The sequence below is a fragment of the Triturus cristatus genome, chromosome 1_2, assembly GCF_964204655.1.
Source record: "Triturus cristatus chromosome 1_2, aTriCri1.1, whole genome shotgun sequence".
Lineage (NCBI taxonomy): Eukaryota > Metazoa > Chordata > Amphibia > Caudata > Salamandridae > Triturus > Triturus cristatus.
The window spans coordinates 727420093-727442214 of NC_140580.1; the positions used below are offsets into that span (position 1 = coordinate 727420093).

The 22122-nt window shown below is 43.6% G+C and overlaps 1 protein-coding gene across 6 annotated transcripts in view; it reads left to right on the forward strand.

The window, feature by feature from the left end:
- The first annotated feature begins 550 nt into the window (after window positions 1–550).
- Window positions 551–22122, forward strand: part of LOC146867909 (uncharacterized) — a 204154-nt gene continuing 182582 nt past the window's right edge. Inside the window, exons 1-4 of one of the 6 annotated variants that reach the window (XM_085608626.1) lie at window positions 551–743; window positions 1316–1438; window positions 2018–2120; window positions 9301–9413. In XM_085608626.1, coding sequence (XP_085464752.1) covers window positions 1412–1438; window positions 2018–2120; window positions 9301–9413 — 243 coding nt within the window. In that variant the 5' untranslated portion in view covers window positions 551–743; window positions 1316–1411. Of the gene's footprint in view, window positions 744–1314; window positions 1439–2017; window positions 2121–5955; window positions 6017–9300; window positions 9414–22122 lie in introns of those variants that run through there. The other 5 variants (XM_085608627.1, XM_085608631.1, XM_085608628.1 and 2 more) reach the window with 5 other exon arrangements.

Genomic DNA, 22122 nt, shown 5'->3' on the forward strand with positions numbered 1-22122 from the left:
TAAAGTGTGCGTCCTGATTATCGACACCAGAATATCGATAGGACACAATTTTCAAGAACAAAATGTAGAAAATAAAGTATTGACAAGTAAGTAAGACTAGATTTTCTATGCCTAACTCCACACACACACACATATATATATATATATATTCACTTAAAAAACCATAGGTTTCACACATGTTATAGTTAGCTGGGCATTTTCCTCGTGAAAAACCAATGAAATTCCCCCGTTATAGTTAGTGCAGGCAACTATAACTCACGCGACCGTAATCCGCTGCTGATGACGTCAGATATTACATCACTGTATTTACACATTTATATACCCATGTCTTCTTCCTTTTTAGGTCTCGCCTAGCGGTGCAGCTTTGCTGCTCGCTTTGCGAGGCATGCAGTATACACTATTGGTGAGGGAAGCCCCGCCCAATCCCCCTCCCACTTTTTCATTGGCTTGTGACTTTGCTGTTTCTAAATGCTGCCTTCTGATTGGTTTAGAGGCTGCTAGTCCCGCCTTATGACGGCCATGTCTCCTTCCACGGCTATTGGCCCCTTTACTGTGTGTTTCCTGAGCACTACTTTATACCCCTGCTACCCCTCCCACTGTACTGCCTTCTCTTCCGCCCAACCCACTCCCGTTTTTCATGCCTTAATCACGCCCGCCCTCCCGTCTGCACTGCATTATGTCTCGCGTAAATGCAAATGCTTGTTTTGCAATTGTGGATGTCGATCGCAGTTGGGCTTCATTTGGTAAGCTGTTCGGTTTGTTTTGGGCTTCATTTTAATGGGATTGGGCTTGTCTTACAAGTCAACTCAGATGGAGTATGCTGGGGGAAGAGCAGTGCTGCACGCACTGCTTGGGCTCCTGTATGTCCTTGTTTCTTAATGGGGACATCATTTAAATGTGTCATCAAAGTGGGGCGTGCTTTTTAGCCTTTTATTTTGAAATTTGGGATGTCAGTTTGGCTTCATTTGGAAAGCTGCTCGTTGGTTTTGGGCTTCATTTTAAGGGGCATTGGGCTTGTTGTACAAGTTAACTCAGACGGACTATGCTGGAGGAAGAGCAGAGCTGCGCATGCTGCTTGCATGCCTGTATGTTATTGTTTCTTAATGGGGGCATCGTTTAAAGCAGGCACCAAAGTGTGGCGTGTGTGTTACATCACTACAGATGGAAGTAGCATCCCTTAAAATGATCGATGGCCAGAGAAACCGCAAAGCCTGGGAAAAAACTGGAACTTGATCACTTTTTATGAGTTGTTTTGATTTCTCTTCCCCTGCTGTCATGGTGATCATTTTCAACCCTAGTCTTTTCTTCTGAACAGATCTCACACAAAGCACCGCACTCCCGTCTGCACTGCATTAGGTCTCGCGTAAATGCGAGTCCTCTTGCATTGCAAATGCTTGTTTAGCAATGGTGGATGTCGATCGCAGTTGTGCTTCATTTGGTAAGCTGTTCAGTTTGTTTTGGGCTTCATTTTAATGGGATTGGGCTTGTCTTACAAGTCAACTCAGATGGAGTATGCTGGGGGAAGAGCAGTGCTGCACGCACTGCTTGGGCTCCTGTATGTTCTTGTTTCTTAATGGGGACATCATTTAAATGTGTCATCAAAGTGGGGCGTGCTTTTTAGCCTTTTATTTAGAAATTTGGGATGTCGATCGACAGTTTGGCTTCATTTGGAAAGCTGCTCGTTGGTTTTGGGCTTCATTTTAAGGGGCATTGGGCTTGTTATACAAGTTAACTCGGACGGACCATGCTGGAGGAAGAGCAGAGCTGCGCATGCTGCTTGCGCGCATGTATATTATTGTTTCTTAATATGGCAATCGTTTAAAGCAGGCACCAAAGTGTGGCATGTGTGTTACATCACTACAGATGGAAGTAGCATCCGTTGAAATGATCGATGGCCAGAGAAACCGCAAAGCCTGGGAAAAAACTGGAACTTGATCACTTTTTAAGAGTTGTTTTGATTTCTCTTCCCCTGCTGTCATGGTGATCATTTTCTACCCCAGTCTTTTCTTCTGAACAGTTCTCACACAAAGCACCCCTCGATTTTACTACAATATGCCAAAGCCTATCAGGTTTAAAAAAGGACAAAAAGATAATAGCGGAGTACGAGACTCAAGTGAAAGGTAAATTGCATGCGAGTGTCTGTTGTTTCCGAGCTTGTCCCTTTAAATCCAAAGATGCTTGCTGTGGGCACCGCTGAGATAATATCTTTCATTGCCTTTTCTACATATGCTGATCAAAGCCAGGCTTCTGGGCATGCAGCCATGGGGGAGGATGAGGTTACCATGCACGAGCTGCATATCACACTCTTTCAGCTGCTAAGTTTTTATGTCCCAGTTAGGTGAAACGTATATATACATATATAACTATATAATTTACTTCAGGAAAAAACCTATAGATTTCATCTGCATGGGCAACGGTGAGATGAAGGCTAGTATAAACGAATTGGCAGCAGCTCTGATGCTATATTGTTGTTGAATCCTGCGTACGGTTTCCATGCCTAATTATGCAGAGCACAGTTGAACTCGCATTAATTAAGGTGCAAACTTGTTCTCAGGGTGACAGGAGCTACCACTTAAAGGTTTCTCATTTCTCCACCCAGCTCTTTATATCAAAAATCTCTATAATGTGAATACTAAATTGAGTGCAACTTGCCCTCATTGTTAACAAAATGCAACATCCTACTAGGAGGTTTGCTCAGCCACCCTGAAAGTGCTTTGTTTGGCTGTAGCTTGCTTATTGTTTTTTTCTACTAGGAGTGGTTTGTGGACATATATTGATAGGTTACGTGTTGCAAGGGTGGGGATTGCCACGTGAAGTCATGTCCATTGCTAGTTCATATATAAAATAGCAGGAATATGATGGGGCTGTCTCCAGACGTCTTCTCATGATATTTAAACTCACCAAAATATCGATTGAATGGAGTCACGGCTCAGAAAGCGCACACAGTATCTGCTTTGTTCCAAATGCTTCTTGTTGAGTTTTAAAGTTCATCCCAGAGGCTTTGTAGCACCCCAAGCGCAATCTGACCAAGGTGTGCATTCTTCATGTGCACAGTTTTTAGTCTCCACTTTATAACCTACGATGGATAGCCTGTGCATTGTTGTTTTGCTGTTTGAGAGTGGCCATAAAAACCAGGTCTCATTGACAATCATTGTGTGCTCTTGCGCATGTTCTTCTAAGAGGAATTTTCTCGATATTCTCTTCACATGAGGTGCAGTTGTCATAATAGAATATCGTTTAGCTTTAGAAAAGCAACTCTTAAAATTCCACTGTCATACAATATGTGTAAATCCTTAGTCACATGTCCTTTGGGAGCAATGTTTGGCCCAGACCATAGGTTTAAAAATGGCATTCTCTTTAAAGAATATATATATTTACATCCCATGCCGGTGCCTAGCTAAGGTTCACAATAAAAAATATATATTTTTACATAGCATTCTCCTAGCCCCTTATGGGGCTCAAAACACTCTAGTACCAGTACTTGCTAAGATGCAGGATGAATTAATATACTATCAATAAAATAGCATAGTTTCATTGGGATTTTTCAATGGATTGCTTCCTCTCATGTAGTGTCATTAGATCTAATGTTTTGTTGAGTTCCAAATTGCAGCAGTCTTTTTTTGCTTTTTGTGTTGTAACTATAAAAACGCAGTCTGAACTCGCTGCGACCAGAGAATCTTAAGTGTCTAAGATCAGCACTGTATGAATTTCATATTAAAGGCCAAGGCAGTGTTTTTGAAACTTATTCTCAGGAAAAGGCTGACATTATTACTCACTTCAGGCTCCCTAGGGCAATGAACATTCCCACTGCAGATGAGAAATGAGCTCATCCCCACTGCTAGTCTGGGAGCAAATCTCACATATAACATCATGGGCAAGACACCAAGGATTTCAGTGGTTTGTGTAAAGGGTGATGGCTATATATCCTAGTCAATAAAGCACCTTCTGCAACGCGACCTTTAGCCTCGTTTCTTTATAATAGTCATGGAGCTCCTTGTTGACTTGAAATATTTTTATAATGTACAGCAGTGGGAACTTTATCCCATATATCATCTGGTTGGGGTCTTGTCGAAGTTTTATAATTAAGGCTTCCTGTTTTACGTTTTTACTGATTTTTAAAGATAAATACAGACGGAAAAAACATTTATTTTCTTGTCTGTATTTATTTTTAAATGTGAATGAAAATGGAAATTAGGTGCTTTTTGAGTGATTCTAAATACACTTTGCCATGACTGCCAGGTCAAGAACTGTGTGGATTGATGGGTAAGGGGGTTTAAAAAAGGGATTTTAGTAGAGGGGCTTGAACAGCATTAGATATGCACAACACTGATACTAAATCTGCATATTTTCATATAAGTGCATTGATTTATCTTCTGCCGGTGTTCCTATCACTGAAACCTGGCAGGCATTCAAGCATGATTGCATATTTATTGGTTAAATAAATGTGGAAATATCCCAGTTTCAGTTTTATTTTTATACACAAAACCCATAATAAATATGGATAAATACAGACGGAAATGAAAAACAAATAAATACCATATACCACGGAGCCCTATTTATTATGGAATCTGTTTGTACATTGAGCATGTGATTCATTTGGATCCCTGCAGTTTTTGATTTATAGCATGACAAACTGAGTATACGTTTACTTTTTATATGTTTTTGAACTGCAATGTATATGTAAAGAAATGTGCTTGAATCCTTCTGAGACTAAGCCTTTCATTCCTGAATGAACTCTGCTGGCTTGCCTACATCTTCCTGAAATCCCGCGCCTTGGAGTTGACACGTTTCTGCTTGCTGTCACCATGACAAAGTGTGGTGTAGGAGGGAGAGCTCCAGATTAAGTTTAATGAGCAAGGAGTTTCTCTATCTTGTCTTTTTGCTTTCTGTGCCCTTTTGATAGTAAAAATGGGCTGTACTGCTAGGGCATGCTACCACCACCAGCAACATCTGTTTAGTCATCCTCTTTATCCTGTGGTAAGGGCCAAGTCCTACCAGTAACCACTACACCTAACTTGCTCCCTGTCTAGAAGCCTGCCATCGTTTCAGGAAGAAACTTTCTTGGCTTGCTACTTTGCTAGGTTTTTTGAAGAAGTGAAATTACAGCAAAATAGGTCTTGGGTTGCAAAGAAGAACATTTTTCAATAAAGCTTGTTCTGAATTTGATCTGTGTGGTCTACGGTATTATCTGTTTCCTGTGGGAGGCCAGTATGTTCTGTAATGGACTAATGTAATGCTTCGTTCACATGTCCTGGGGACTGGTGCAGCAAAAATTGAGGTTGAAGCCTAAACTTTTTAGGTCGAGCATTCAAGACCTCTTGTATATACTCTAGTATATACTTATATGTGTATGTACTTTGTGGGCTCTGGAAATCAGCCCTAGGACTTGTCTGCTTCCGCTTGGGGACTTTTTTTCTGTTCAACTGCCTCTTTTCAACTGTCTTGACTGAAAACGACCAGTAGAGGTCAGTAAAATACCAGAATTGCTTTCTGCTGAGGGAATTTCTTTTTTTTTTTCTGGCAACTACCTCTATTTAACTTTCTTGATAGAAAAACACCAGCAGAGGTCAGTAAAATAACAGAATTACTTTAGCATTCTCTAGATTCCAGTCCGTAGAAATTGTCTTCCAGGAACACCCGTAGACAATAATATTTTTTTCAAATCTTGTATTTTGAGTGATATGACCACCGAAGGCCCTGATTTTATATTAAAAACAGAGCTTTGGACTATATCATTTCCTGCTCAGAGGCAGTTTTACTCTCCATTTGTTCCCATATCTGGCGTGTCATGCAGTTTGATCCTTACTTTCCCTCCCTGTTAAATAACAGTAGATGTTTCAACACCCAGGCTAATGTGCTGCATAGCTAAATACATATGAGGTCCCAAAGGCGAGACCGATTGCATTGCAAATGCTTGTTTTTTTAGCTATACATATATTTTTTATTTTTTTTCAGAAAGACACATATGTCATCAGTGATGTAATATCTGACGTCATCAGCAGCGGATTACGGTCACGTGAGTTATAGTTTGCTGCACTAACTATAACGGGGGAATTTCATTGGTTTTTCACGAGGAAAATGCCCAGCTAACTATAACATGTGTGAAACCTATGGTTTTTTAAGTGAATTTGCAAGGCTTTTTAAATGCTAATTCCTAACTATAACGTGTGTGAAACCTATGGTTTTTTCAGTGAATTTGTACGGTTTTTTAAATGCTAAGTTACTTTACGCCATTCGTGCCGTGCGCGCAGTGTGCGCACACGGGGGGACTGACATTGCAAGTTTATTTTTAAGCGTTTACACCGTGCGCGCACGCTGCGCGAACCTTGCGGAATTTTTAGCATTTCTATAGTGCGCGCACGCTTCGCGCACTCGGCGAATTAACGAAAAAAATTAAATTTTTTTAATTGCCCTTGGGGGACCTCCTGGGACCCCTTGACCCCTGCTAGGGGGTCAGGAACTGTCCAGCGTGCCCCCTTTACATGTTTTTCTCCTTTGTGTTTCACCCCCCTCTCAGTGCGAGAGACATAATGGCGGCCGACACTTCCTGGTTTCGACCGATTCGAATGTTTACTAAGATGTAACAACCAATCAGAAGTGCGCTCGCGGACGGCCGAGTGCGTGCACCCTGCGCGCACGCTGCGCGCGTATAGATATATATATTGATTTAAATGCTATTTTCTCAGAAAATACTGAACAGATTTACCCCAAACCTGCAAAAGGCACCAAACAGACCTTATGGCTACCTCTCTGCCAAATTTCACGTAATTCTGTTCAGCCGTTCGGGCTGTAGCTGCGACTAAAGTCCCTATGGAAAATCCATGGGGAAAACGTGTTTTGGGACCCCCCCTTTTTCTCGGCCCCTGCTTGACGAATCACCCCGAGACTTTCAGGGTAGGAGGGGAGCGGAGCGCCCCATTAGTTTTGAAAATTTCGCGAAGATTCGTCAATTGGCGCCAAAGTTATTCAAAATAGAATTTTGAGATTTCCTATGGAAACTCGGTCCTAACTATAACTATCTACTGGCGACTGCCAGTAGATAATATATATATATATATATTCTCGCTCCAAAATTCTCTAGTAGTAAAGAATTAAGCACTCACGGGTAGCGTGTCAACGGGACTTTATTCCCAGAACAGACGCGTTTCGGCGATCTGCCTTCCTCGGTGTTCACAGCACACCGTAAAACGCCATTATTTAAATCTCTCAATGCATCATGCTGGTTAAGTACAAATTAATCGCAATTGTCAAAATTATCACGGCTTGATTTTGTGTAGTAGAGTAGGTGCCATAAAGCGTAAGCCGATACACGGCTTTATGAACTAATACTTACGTAGAATTGATTTTCAAAATATTGCTGTGCTGGTACAGGAGGCAATATGCCTTTATCAAGTTTGTTGATTTTGACAATTTTGACAATTGCGATTAATTTGTACTTAACCAGTATGTATATGTATATGTTTATCTATTCATATACTTGATTTTGAACACATTACAAAATGGCGCCGTATTATCTATGTACATTTACGCTGTCAACTTTCTATGTTTAAATGCATGATGCATTGAGAGATTTAAATAATGGCGTTTTACGGTGTGCTGTGAACACCGAGGAAGGCAGATCGCCGAAACGCGTCTGTTCTGGGAATAAAGTCCCGTTGACACGCTACCCGTGAGTGCTTAATTCTTTACTACTAGAGAATTTTGGAGCGAGAATGTTATGCGGCAGGCACCGCCGCACTTACAGCACCCGACCGTGAATGACTCGGATGAAGGTGCGAAGGGAGCAGTAATATATATATATATATATATATTTTTTTTTTTATTTTTTTTTTTTCAGGTAACCTTTTCCCATATGATTCAATGCGACGTGAATCGGAAATCAGGAACGGACAACTCTTCTCTTGTGCAATTTATTTTATTTTTTTGTTGTGCGCATGTATGTATATGTATGTGTATATATATATCTATAATTATTCTCTGAGAAAAACCACAGGTTTCAGGGACGTTATAGTTAGGGAGTAGCATTTAAAAATCCTTAGATATTCACTGAAAAAAACACAGGTTTTAGGGAGGTTATAGTTAGGCTGACATTTCACTCGTACAAAACCATAGAAATTCAGCCGTTATAGTTAGCTAACTATAACTCACGCCTCCGCAATGCACTGCTGATGACTTCACATATTACATCACTCATGGCTTGGTCAGTGACATCTCTGATGACATCTCAAATTACATCACTGATAACATCATCCTGTGAGTGTGTTTCTAAAAGTTTGAGAATGTTATATATATATGATACAGTGATTGGAAAAAGCCTTGCAGACCATCCACAAATTACTTACAGACGCTGTCGGTCCCTTAGGGATACTTTAGTACAAAGTAAGTTTGAAGGGATCTTGTATAATCCCAGAATGAGTAACCTCACTGGATTCTTTCCCTGCTCCAAGTGCAAAGCTTGTAAAAATAGCCCAAAACCTCTCACATATGAGATCCCAGGTAGAAAACAGAGTTGTACCATCAACATATTTTTAACATGCACTACTCCCTATTGTGTTTACTGTCTAGTCTGCCCTTAAAAAATGTGCTATATAGGCAGCACTATACACTCAGTGAAATGGAGAATTTTAGAACACGCCAGGGCTATCGAGAAGAAAGATTTCATGTATCCCGTGACGAGACACTTTGCTAGATTCCATCAAAGTGATAGAAATGTTCTGAGATTCTATTGTATAGACCACGTATTCGCACATGAGCGGGGAGGCAACAGAGAATTAAAACTATGCAGGTTCGAATCCCGATATATAGTCAACTTGCAAACAAAAGCTCCCCTAGGATTAAATACCGAGGAAGAGCAAGCAATTCATTTGGGATGAGGTATACTCTGCTGCTATAGCCTGAAACTGATGCTGTTATGTTAGGCCGGATCACAATTCATTAGTAAATGAGTAATTGTGTTGATGGAGGTGCTCTCCTACTTTGTAAAAAATGGTATTTATTATGTATGTTTTCATCATGGAGTATGAAATACCACATAAACTATGCATATTTCCGATATGGGGATATGAGGTATAGACTGTATACTAGGAGTGAAAATGTATCGCTTTATTTTGATATTTATTTGATCACCCATCCAGGCTCAATCTGCTGGTTTTCCAAAATAAGAACCGTCTCATTTTTCTTCATAACCACTGCATATAAAGTCTTGAATTTTGGCTGGTATTTACAAACTTAGAGCAATACTAGTGAATAACTGTCTAAATTGTGATGATTTTTTTTTTTTTAAACTTTATTTTTGTGCAGGCATGAAAAAAATTACAGATGTGACGCGTCCCAACCCTCATGACAAACTTACATCTTGTTATGAGATCATATCCGTTGCGCGCCCAACCCTGCGGCCGGGCCGCAACACCGAGGTATGTCCAATAGAGTGCCCATGTGTCCAATGTTACGCGTTTCACACGGAACCCCACGATCCTGCTTTTGTATTGTTTTTCTCCCACAACACCCCCCCCCCATCCCCCACCCCTCCCCACAGAACCAATAGCACGTCCCCCTCCAGGGTGGACCGACCGCTCCCACGTCCATCCAACTGTGTGTCACCAGTCCGCCGGTGTCATACTTGTATAATGCATTAGTGCTTGTCCCCCCCCCACAACCTAATATAGCACCTCGCATGTACGGCATCTCCAAATGAATCATTGTCACTGTCTTGTACTGGCCCTCCTCGTTAGCAAGTGGTCTCTCCCGCCCGTCCCCGCCATCTACCCCTCTATGTGTGTCCTCCTATGTGTCCCACCTCTAGACCATGGTACTGCCTCCATTTGCTCCATATCTTTCGAAATTTTTTGGGACAGCCTCTCGCTTTGTATGTCACTCGTTCTGCAGCCATATAGAGGTCCAGACCTCTCCTCCACTAAATTGTGATGATTTTTAAACAGTTTGTGAGGTCAGTTGGGTATTGTAATACATATGATTTTAACAGTGTTGCCGTGATGAAATTAAGTAAAAACCGAAGGGAATAATGGACGGAGTGTTGAACATTGCAAGCACTCACCCCCAGTCAACTGATCTGGGTTTAATCCATCACCGTTCTTTAGCCCACTCTGCCACCCCAGTTCAGACATGGCCATATGCAAATCAGTCTGACCCTGTGCCTCATGGGAACAGTTCAGCCCGAACTGCCAAGCCATGTCTTCCCTGGACCGGAAACAAGCTTCCTAGGACCGGTTTCTGGCATTTCAGCCGTCTTCAGCCGGGCTTGCTTGAATCCAGTGGCAAAGTGAGCAAAGGACTCACGTCTGAGCATACCCTGCCAACTTATGGCGAACAAAGCAAAAACCAAAGGAAATGATGGACGGAGTGTTGAACATTGAAAGCACTCACCCCCAGTCAACTGATCTGGGTTTAATCCATCACCGTTCTTTAGCCCACTCTGCCACCCCAGTTCAGACATGGCCATATGCAAATCAGTCGGACCCTGTGCCTCATGGGAACAGTCCAGCCCGAACTGTCAAGCCATGTCGTCCCTGGACCGGAAACAAGCTTCCTAGGACCGGTTTATGGCATTTCAGCCGTCTTCAGCCAGGCTTGCTTGAATCCAGTGGCAAAGTGAGCAAGGGACTCACGTCTGAGCATACCCTGCCAACTTATGGCGAACAAAGCAAAAACCAAAGGAAATGATGGACGGAGTGTTGAACATTGCAAGCACCGTTAGAAAGTATATCTGCATTTTGATTTATAATTATTTCTATTATGTATTGTTTATATTTACAATCACACATAATGATATATTTTTCCAGCCATGTCAATGATGAAGTAATTGCTCATACAGGGCCGCATAACATTGTTGCAGTGACTGTGTATGGACATAATACAAAATGTTGCCTCTTTTGTTTCTATGTATTTCAGGACAGCACCGGTAGGCTAAACAGAATATTAGTCCTTTGATTGTGTTGTCACCGATATAGCGTGTACCGTAAACGAAGGCTGTCTTCTTTCTATGTTTGTTTATTTAAATGAACTTTCACCCTGTCTCCGCTCACAGTGGAAAAAGGCGCAACGCCGAAACGCGTTCTGTCCCGTTTTCATTTCTCGGTAAAATAAAGTAACTGAACTTACCCCTTGGATTGTGTGCGGTCGTCTCGTTTCTTTTGATGTGAGTTTGGAGGTGATATATATATATATATATAAATATATATAAAGACCAACGCTAGTTCCCTTAAAGAAAAGCACGGCACACTCCGGAATCTTGTGAGGCTTTATTCAGATCAAAGTTCGCTTTGCTGGCAGTCCATGAGAAACAGGCTTGTCAACGTGCTGGCAGTTCATGAAACGATGGCATACGCGTTTCAGCGACGAGTCGCCTTCGTCAGTGCCGGTTCCATAAAGTCGTCAGCAAACAGTACAGCTGTTGTTGCTCCTGTTCCTGTTTAAAAATTTCACATGCCCCTCCTCCGCATCATGTGCTGATGCAAAGCGATGACACTCCCACAAGCAAAGGGATGCTGGGACTTGAAGTCCGAGTGAGCGGGTGAAAAGTTACCAAACCGCTGCAAACATCAAGTGATGCTTCCATATCAATGAGCATGGGCCACAAACCAGCTCGAGTGCTCGCGGGGGTGTGAATCAAAGACCTCACTGGTTCCTTCATCAGGCACACTAAGTTGCCTCCTCTCTCCCCAATACAGTCTGTGTGGCCAAATGGCGGTGCAGCTGTTCGGGGGGCGCCTTGTTTTGCCGAAAAGCAAAATTGCCACAATGCTGGTTTCTCCAAGGTGCTCCAAATCGAGAGGGTGTGCCGTTTGTCCACCTCCAGCCTGCGGACTAAACACAAAGACCAACGCTAGTTCCCTTAAAGAAAAGCACGGCACACTCTGGAATCTTGTGAGGCTTTATTCAGATCAAAGTTCGCTTTGCTGGCAGTCCATGAGAAACAGGCTTGTCAACGTGCTGGCAGTTCATGAAACGATGGCATATGCGTTTCAGCGATGAGTCGCCTTCGTCAGTGCCGGTTCCATAGAGTCGTCAGCAAACAGTACAGCTGTTGTTGCTCCTGTTCCTGTTTAAAAATTTCACATGCCCCTCCTCCGCATCATGTGCTAATGCAAAGCGATGACACTCCCACAAGCAAAGGGATGCTGGGACTTGAAGTCCGAGTGAGCGGGTGAAAAGTTACCAAACCGCTGCAAGAATGAGTGGGTGTATGAGTGTCTTAATGGATGATCTAGTGGGTGCGTTACTGACTGTATAAGTAAGTGATTACACATGTCTTAGTGAATGCATTGGTGAATGACTAATCTGTGTGAATGTCTGTATCAGTCTGTCAGTTGATTTGTAAGTGGCTGCATGGTTTGATGAGTAGTTACATGAGTGTCTATATGGGTTAATGATTAGTTGTCTGAGTACCTGTATGGATGCCTGAGTGTCTGTGTGGGTGGGTGGGTGGGAGGGGTATGACTCCCTGCATGGATGTGTGAGTGGGTGATTCACGGGGGTATGGATTCATGAGTGCATCTGCGAGGGGCTGTATGGGTGAGTAAGTGTGCGTATGGCTGTGTTGGTGAGTGAATGGATGTTTCAGTGGTATATGTGTGAGTAACTACATATGTGAAAGGGTTGTATAGGTGAGTGTTGGAGTATATAAGAGACTATATGTGAGAGTGAGTGATTGTGAGAGTGGCTGTATGAATGAGTGTGTGCTTGTGTCAGTGATTGTAGCAGAGAGTAAGTATGTGTTTATATCTGTTTGAATAAGTGAGGTGGTGTGTGTAAAACTGTATAGGTGAGTAAATGGCAGTGTGATTGGTTCTTTAGGTGACTGACTAGTTGTGTGAGTAACTCTATGGGTGAGTGGCGGTATGTGAGTGTCTGTACTGGGAGTATGAGTGCATATATCAATGGCTGTATTGATGAGTGACTGCATGTATGAGTGACTGTATGGGTGAGTGAGTGGATGTGTGCGTAGACCGATGAATCAGTGAGTGGGTATGTACTAACTGGTATTGGTGTGTCTATGGTTTCGGGAATAGTAGTCTGTATTTTAGAGTGGGTGTATGAAAGGTTATATTAGGGTGTGAGGAGGTGCATCAGATATTAAGTAGATGATGTCATCAGTGATGTCAATTGAGATGTCATCAGTGATGTCACTGACCATGTCATGAGCTAACTATATCGGCTGAATTTCTATGGTTTTGTAGGAGTGAAATGTCAGCCTAACTATAACGTCCCTGAAACCTGTGGTTTTTTTCAGTGAATTTCCAAAGTTTTTTAAATACTAATTCCTAACTATTATGTCCCTGAAACCTGTGTTTTTTTCAGTGAATTTCGAAGGTTTTTTAAATGCTAATTTCTAACTATGCCTACATAGGTAGGACATGTACAGAAAGAGGAATAAAGGCACAGAAAGAAGCAAGAGAAGTGCAGAAAGAGGCAAGTAAGGTGCAGAAAGAGGAAGAAAGGTGTAGAAGGAAGCAACAAAATGCAGAAACAGGCAACAGAAGTCCAGAAAGAGGAAGACAGGTGGAGAAAGAAGCAAGAGAAGTACAGAAAGAAGCAACAGAGGTGCAGAAAGAGGCCTACTTTGACTGTAACTTTCCACAGACTGAAACAAAGTAGCCTAATTACTAATCCTTCTCCCAAGATGTCTTAAACCTCACTTTTCTCTTGAAGGTTCACTATTCATCGACTGTTCAGAATGTTAGACCTGCCAAATGTAAAAGAGCAATCCTAACCATATCACTGTTGTAAGTCTGACCAAGTTTGTGAACGTATGCATACGTGTGTCTCTGCTTTTACCTAGTGACATGTTAATTCAAAATAAACATACAAATACTTGAATACCCGAGTTTCAAACAGCATACTCTGTAAATTTGTGTACAAAAAGGTGTCAGTATTTCTTTCTGCTCATAATACAGGGCACATGGGTATTCAATAGTATATATAAGGGGCTCTATAACACATACATACATAAGACATGTCTGCCTGTGCAACTGAATGACAGAGCAGAACTGAGAAAATGTGACCACCCATAGGAGAAGCTACCCACTTTTTAAGATACCATCACCATCATGTAGAAAGAGGGGTACAGAAAGAGGCAAGAGGGGTACAGAAAGAGGGAAGAGGAGTGCAGAAAGAAGCAAGAGGGGTACAGAAAGAATAAAAGTGAGGTGCAGAAAGAGGCAACAGAGGTGCAAAATGAGGCAAGCGAAGTGCAGAAAGAGGCAAGAGGGGTGCTGAAAGAAGCAACAGAGGTGTAGAAAGAAGCAAGAGAAGTGCAGAAAGAGGCAAGTGGGGTGCAGAAAGAGGCAAGAGAGGTGTAGAAAGAGGCAAGATTGGTGCAGAAACAGGAAATAGGGGTGTAGAAAGAGGCAAGAGAAGTGAAGAAAGAATCAACAGGGGTGCAGAAGTAGGCAATAGAACTATAGAACGAGGTAAGAGAGTTGCAGAAACAGGCAAGAGAGGTGCAGAAAGAGAACAGAGGGGTGCAGAAAGAGGCAAGAGGGGTGCAGAAACAAGCAAGAGAGCTGCAGAAAAAAGCAAGAGAAATGCAGAAAGAAGCAACAGAGGTGCAGAAAGAGGCAAGAGAGGTGCAGAAAGAGGGAAGAGGGGTGCAGAAAGAGGCAAGAAGGGTGCAGAAAGAAGCAATAGAGGTGCATAAAGAAGCAAGAGAAGTGCAGAAAGAAGCAACAGAGGTGCAGAAAAAGGCCAGAGAACTGTAGAAAGACGCAAGAGAGGTGCAGAAACGGGCAACAGAGGTACGATGCAGAAAGAAGCAAGAGAGGTGCAAAAAGAAGCAAGAGAAGTGCAGAAAGACGCAAGAGAGGTGTAGAAAGAGGCAAGGGAAGTGCAGGAAGAAGCAAGCAAGGTGCAGAAAGAGGCAAGAAAAGTGCAAAAAGAGGCAAGAGAGGTGCAGAAAGAGGCAAAAAAAGGTGCAGATAGAAGCAAGAGAGGTGCAGAAAGAAGCAAGAGAAGTGCAGAAAGAAGCAAGCAAGGTGGAGAAAGAGGCAAGAGAAGTGCAAACAGAGGCAAGAGAGGTGCAGAAAGAGGCAAGAGCGGTCCAGAAAGAAGGAAGATGGTGCAGAAAGAGGCAAGAGAAGCACAAAAAGAAGCTAAAGATGTGCAGAAAGAGGCAACAGAGGTGCAGAAGAAAGAAGAAAGAGAGGTGCAGAAAGAAGCAAGAGAGGTGCAGAAAAAAGGGAGGTGCAGAAAGCGGAAGAGATGTTCAGAAAGAGGCAAGAAAAGTAAAGAAAAAGGAATAACGGTGCAGAAAGAAGCAAGAGGAATGTAGAAAGAGGCAAGAGAGACGCCGAAAGAAGCAAGAGTGGTTTGCGCACCATTAGTACCAATTTAACACCCACATTTAGCGATAAGTAACAGGTGACCATTCCAGGTTTGCAAAGGGCCTTCCACCACGCTGTAACACATTTTTGGTAACGTTTGAGCCATTTGAGCTAGAAACACTTTTTTTGTTCAAATCTGCAGATTATGCTGCAGATGATGGATTATGTGGCAAATGCGGAAAATTTACCATTATGCAAAAATTGGCGCATCTTAACAGTCACATAATTCCAGTGGCCCTGCTCATACCTCTGACTAAGTCCAGAAGTGCTCCTCAGTGGTTCCTTCTTTTTTGTCTCATTGAGTTTATAGTTTAGCTTCTATGGAAATGAGGTAGCCTAAACCTGAGTTTACGGCTCCACAACACAGACTACCATACCATATAATTCCTCTCCATAACACATAATCCCACTCAACATAATTCCTATACACTAAATACCACATACTTTCTATCCACATAATTTCACGGCACAACATACCACATAATTCCACTACACACAACGGACATCCAATCCACTCCAAAGAACATTAGTAAAAAATGTTTACATTTACAACGCCAATAGCTCTAACTGTCATAAATGCGAGACCTATTACATTGCAAATGCTTCGTTAACTAGTAGTCGCATTTGCAGAGTAGTATAGAAAGGGGGCTTGGCCTTCGACCAACGCTCAGGAATTATGCTGCGTAGTACTTACAGGATGTACCAGGAGGGCTTCTTGACCGCCAAAGTCTCTCTGGAGTAAAGTGGACTTCATCCCCTAACCAGTAGTGTGCCAGGAGGCATGTTTGCAGAATGGTGGAGAAAGAGGGGGGGGGGGGCGTAGCCTCCGAGGACCTCTTAACAGTCCCACTGTATGGGACTTACTGGAGGTAACAGGAAGGGTAGTAGTCCCCCAAGGACATCCTTGGGGGCCAACTACCCCTCCTATTACCGCCAGTAAGTCCCACACAGAAGGATTGCTAAATTCTCATAGCAGGCCATGCCCCCTTTGCCCACCATTCTGCAAAGGCGCTCCCTGGTGTGCTCTTGGATGGGGATTGAAGTCCCCTTCGCTGCTGGGGGTCCTTAGGGGCCAAATAGCCTACCTGTTACCTCCAGTAAGCCACACACAGTGGGATTGCTGAGAGGTGGACACAGGCCAAGCTCCCTTTCTCCACCTCTCTGCAAACATGCTTCCTGATGCGCTCTTGGTTGGGGGATGAAGTCCCCTTGCCTCCTGAGGGTCCCTGGGGGCCAACTAGCCCTCCTGTTACCTCCAGCAAGCCCCACACAGCTGGATTGCTGAGAGTGGTCAGAGGCCATGCCCCCTTTTTACACCACTCTGCAAACTCTCACTGCTGCTTGGGGGTGAAGTCCACTTTAGTCCTGAAGTCCTCAGTACACAAGGGGACCTCATCGCCCCACCAGCAGTGTGGCAAGAGGCTCGTTTGTCTGGTGTTGTAAAAAGGGTCGTGGCCTTGGACCACCTCTCAGCAATCCCACTGTGTGGGGCTTACTGGAGGTACCTGGTGGGCTAGTTTTCCCCTAAGGACCCTCATCAACGAAGGGGACTTCCTCCCCCAACCCAGGCCTCGGCAGGAGGCTAGTTTGGAGATTGGTGCAGGGATGGGGCAGGGAGTTGCTGGTTTCTTTTTTTTTTTAAGAAGTGGGCTCTGTGGCCCCCGTCTCTTGATCCTTTTGGGCCCCAGGGACTCCATCCCTGAGGCCTGGGCCATTTAAAAAAATAAAAATTATTGAAAAGAGGAGGGGGCACTGCCACCTCCTGAAGCCGATTACAGCCCCGGGGACCCCATCCCCCAGGGCTAGGCCTTTGTTTATTACTTTTTTTTAAAGGGGAGTGGGGCCCCCCTTCCCAGGCCGATTTCAGCCCTGGGGCTCATCGAAAACTTTTTTATGAAAGGGGGGCCCCACTCCCCCGGAACCCGGCCTTATATTTAAAAAAACCAAAAATTTAAATAAGGAGGGGGCCGAGTGGCCCCCCTCCCGGGCCACTTACGACCCCAGACACCCCATCTCCCAGGGAATGGCCACAATGTTGGGGACCGCAGAGGAGCCCCAATGCCCCTGCGGTCCCTGCCAGCTCCCCGCCTCCTGCAGGAGCCGCCATTGCTTTTGGGCAGCATGCAGCCCTCTTTGCCCAAAAGCAATACTGCTTCACTTCATGGAAGCGAGAGCAATTTTCTTGCTCTCGCTTCCATGAAGAGAAGCAGAAGTTTGCTATGGTAGGACAGGAGCAGTGCTCCCGCCCAGCCTTAGCAAACTGCAATGTCGCGGGGGTGGGCACCATGGGACATTGCAGGAGCCGGCCCTTGGGGGTGGCGGTCCCCAGGGCCATGGAAGGCTCCATGAGGTGGCCCTCCTCCATCAAATTTAAAGCCCTGGAGAGGTGGTGGTCCCTGGGCCCGGAGGCCGCAACGGACCCCCACAATTTAATTAATTAATGCCCCGGGGAGGTGGCGGTCACTTGGGCCACGTGGGAGGGTAGGAGCCCCCGACAACTTTTTAATTTAATTTTTTTTTTAAAAAGCCCTGGGAGATGGCAGTCCCTGGGGCTGCGGGAGGCCACTTGCCCCCCACATATTATAAACAAAGCCCCGGGGAGGTGGCGGTCCCCAGGGCTGCGGGTGTCTTTGCTGGCCCCCGCACCATATTTTGGCCTTGCCCCCGGGACCTGGCCCACCCAGGGGTTTAATTAAAGAAGGGCGGGAGACCACGCTTCAGTTTTTTTCATTTTCTGTAGGATTCGCGGACCCAGTGCGAATTCCAACGGTTTTTTTAAATGCTTGTTTGGGCCCTGTGGGACCCCCTGAGCAGACCTAGGGGGTCAGGGTGTTTCTACCCTACCCCCTTTTCTTGATTTTAATGCTTTTTTTTAACCTTTTGTATTGTGACTCGTTTGAACCGAGTCACAAGATGGCTGCCAACACTTCCTGGTCTGAAGTGTTGGCAGCCAATCAGAGTCAACTTTAAGATCGGGAGGGTTCGCGGATCCACCACGGTCACCAGATACTAATATTTCTAAATATATGAATTTCTCAGGAACTACTGAATGGATTACACCATTTAACAAAAAGAGAGCACTCTGGACCAAGAGCTACCTTTCTGCTAAATTTGGTGTAATTCTGTTCAGCGGTTCGGGCTGCAGCTGCAACAAAAGTTTCCTATAAAAATTAACATGGAAAAAAATGTTTTGGGACCCCCCTTTTTTCTCGGCCCCCACTTGACGAATCACCCTGAAACCTTCTAGACAGGAGCTGACCTGAGCGGGCCATTCGTTTTGAAAATTTTGCAGAGATTCGTCAAACGGCACCAAAGATATTGGCAACTCAAAAAAAGCTTTTCCTATGTAATGGTAATTGTTGATAAATACAATTGTAAATAGATCACATGAATGTGAATAGTGTTCTATTTATTTTTATTGCACAGAACATGTTGCACAGTGTGTCTTTAACCGCATAGCATACCTTATAATTTGCCTTTTCTTTCCAAAACATTTCCTTTCATTGCTGCATAATTTAGTTGTCCCTTTGCTGCCCCATAATTGCAGTGGCCCTGTTTACAATCAGGCAAACCAGCAACTAATTCTGGCTATGACAGAACTCAAAAGATGGGGTGCCGTATTCTGTCCGTTTGAGTAGCATGATAAGAGTGGCTTTGTCTGGTCAGGTTAAAATCATGAATAGGGTGGAACCTTCTCTGTTCTCATCATAGGCTTGATACTGCATCTGTTACATCTACGCTACAGGTGTTCACAAAGTATTTGTTTTGGTTGCTTCTTACTGATTAATTTTTAAACAAAAAGCACATAGGTTCCTAGTACTCTAGTATGGTCTTTCATCCTCCATGATCTTTTTCTAAATATATGTTTCATTTTATTCTGTTTATTATATGTAGTAAACATACCGCAACCTACGTTATTATATAAGTAATAGTATGTGTATTGTAGATTTATTACACCTTCCTTCACTCTTTCGCTTTCCACTCTCTTTCTTTTTTTTGTCTTTTCCTTTCTTTCGTTTTCTTCATTATACATTATCAAATATAAAAGACGATTTTGATAAGTACAGAATTATTATATTGTTGTAATTGGTTTACAGTATATCTTACATTATGTATTAACTCGTAACTCTTTCTTGTACTTCTCTTATGGCATTATTTTCTCACATAATCTTGTATTTTTCATTTTACAAGGAAGCTGTAAAATGTAACATCCAAATAAAGCTATTTTTGAACAAAACAAAAATCATTAAAATGAACAGCATGTTATGGCTGTTAGTACCACGTTGTCCTTGAGATGCCAGAATCCCAGGATGATCATTTCTGATGGGACTTCTTTCTCTGCCCTGGTAAAAACCAATTAATGAGGTTGCTTTTTGGGGGACCTTGAAAACCGCAAATGGAGCCGCATACCCTGCTACATTAGAAATTATCGTTGGGGCACATTTATGCTGGCACTGTGGGACTCTAGTGGCCAGCTTGTTCTGACAAGGTTAGTACCAAATTATTGGGACCTTGTTCTAGGTCAGTTGCAACTTGCTTATGCTGCAAGTTTTCTAATCAGTTTTGAAGGATCGGCTGGGGCAGTTTGTTCTATCTAGATAAGGGCAGTGGTTGGCGCAGCTAGTTTTGGCCAGGTCAGAGCCCCTCCGAAACAGGAACCACTGAGGCATTTCAAAGTACTGCATACCTGCCAACTCACACAGGGCCACCGTGTGACACACAATATAGGCTTCCATCACATGGTCTCCGGTGAGCAGCCCATATCACAAGGTGGCAGGAAAACAAGCTGAATACCACTCTAAATAGTGGAAATCCAGCTCATTTTGGATCGAGGCTTTGAACTGCGACATCAATTAAGGCAGTGGTCTTCAAACTAGGGGGCGGGACCCCCTAGGGGTGCCTCAAGTGATTCCGGTGGGGGCGCTAGGCTCTGGCCAAGAGAAGCATTGTGTTGATAACAGTGCTTTGTTTTAGGCTGACAAAAATGAGTGGCATGAAGCCGCTCTGTAATGGGCCATCACTAACATGTTTTATCATTTATATCCTAGCTGGGAGAAGGTGTCAAAAGGGAAGGAACTCCAAATATTCTTCAAACCCCTCACCCCCCACTTCTAATAGTCACACTGTGGATACTTGTACATGTTAGTAAGGCCTGCATGGCTAGAATAGTATGTTTAGCAATCATGTATTTGAGTGCATTTTTGAAACGGTAACAGAACGTAACTAGAATGTTTAAATTTGTATAGACACATTTAAGCATTGCCAATGTAATAAAACAATTCTGAAAGGGTTGGCCCGATTATTTTTTCCCCCCACTTGGAGTGCGGCATTAAAAAGGTTGAAGACCACTGCATTAAGGTGTGTGAAAACACCTCAGGACATCTGCACCAACCTTGGCAAGCTTTTTTGGGGTGGGGGAGGAGCTTGGGGGCAGGGTGGGGTTCAAATCTGCCTCCTAGCTACGTTTTGGCACGAGGCCTCTCCCCCTTCAAGGCCCTACCCCCTCCTCATATTGTGAGATTGTTCTTCAAGTTGGCAGGTATGCTACTGTAAATTCAGGTTTATATAAAAGACGCATTTCTAGATTGTTAGCTCTGAAGTGGAAGCCTGGTCCTTCAGCCCCGCCCACCTCACAGACAATAGCTACAACGCCTTAAAATTCCTGCTTGTTTAATTGGTGTAGGAAAGAATAGGTGGCAGGTTTCCCACATCCCCAGGGCAGGTTACAAATGACTACACAAAGGTGTGTTTCAAAGCATTTCTTTTTTCGACGCCACAAACCTATTTCATAGTTACTAAGCAATTGCTGACACCTGTTCTTGGAAAATAATGCGCCCCTTTATGCTTCGCTGTTACCCACAGAGACGAACGGGCTCTGACCTTTAAAGGGACTTGCTGGAAGGCATTTAAAAGCCTTTCTACCAACTATTGTGTTCACGCGCTCCTTCTAGGAGGCTGTTTTGGAAAATTGTGCAATTTGCGATTCACGCCAGGATGTTGACATCTTTGCGATGGCCCACCCCGACCCATTTTGTATAAAACATGATAAGCGTGTCGATGGCCTTGATGCTAACAAAGGGAACGGCTTTTTAACGAAGTGTCGAAATAGCGAGACTCCTTCCCGCAGTGTTTCAATCCAAACCCTATTACTAGCACAAAAAGAGACAGGCATGGTACAAGGGTGCAGCCGCAGCGACGACATGAAAGGCCAGTGCAGTTGGCCCCATTTCTTCCACCCCAGACCCTGCTTGGTTACTACTTTCACGGTGTTTTACTGCCCCTACTGCTACCCCACGCAATTAATTTACTGTTGCGAACTTTGGGCGGGCCTCAGTGCCACAGGAAACACAGATTTACACACCTGTACATTTTTATTTGATAAAGTTAAAATTATGGGAAGGGGCCTCAGTGGCTAGCAATTGCTTTGGCCTCTCTGAATCTCTGACATGGTCCAAAAATGCTGTTTAGTACCTCTCCTTTTCGAATATCCTTACTCCAAATGAACCCTTACTATAAATACATTTTCATGTTTTCATTTCAACCTGCTCTCAAAATACATAGACATGAAACAGCACACAATATTTTACAAAACATATTGAAGAAAGATTTGGTTTTAGAAAACGAAATTCGGTAATGTACATCAATGTCTACAGGTGTGACCCAGTTCCTAGTAATTGTCAGCTTGATTAAAAACATTTCTCCAGCTAATAGCATCTCCCTCCTCCATACATATTTGAATCATTAAGCCCCTTCTTTCTTCTCTGGGCGAGATTTTAAAAGGTAT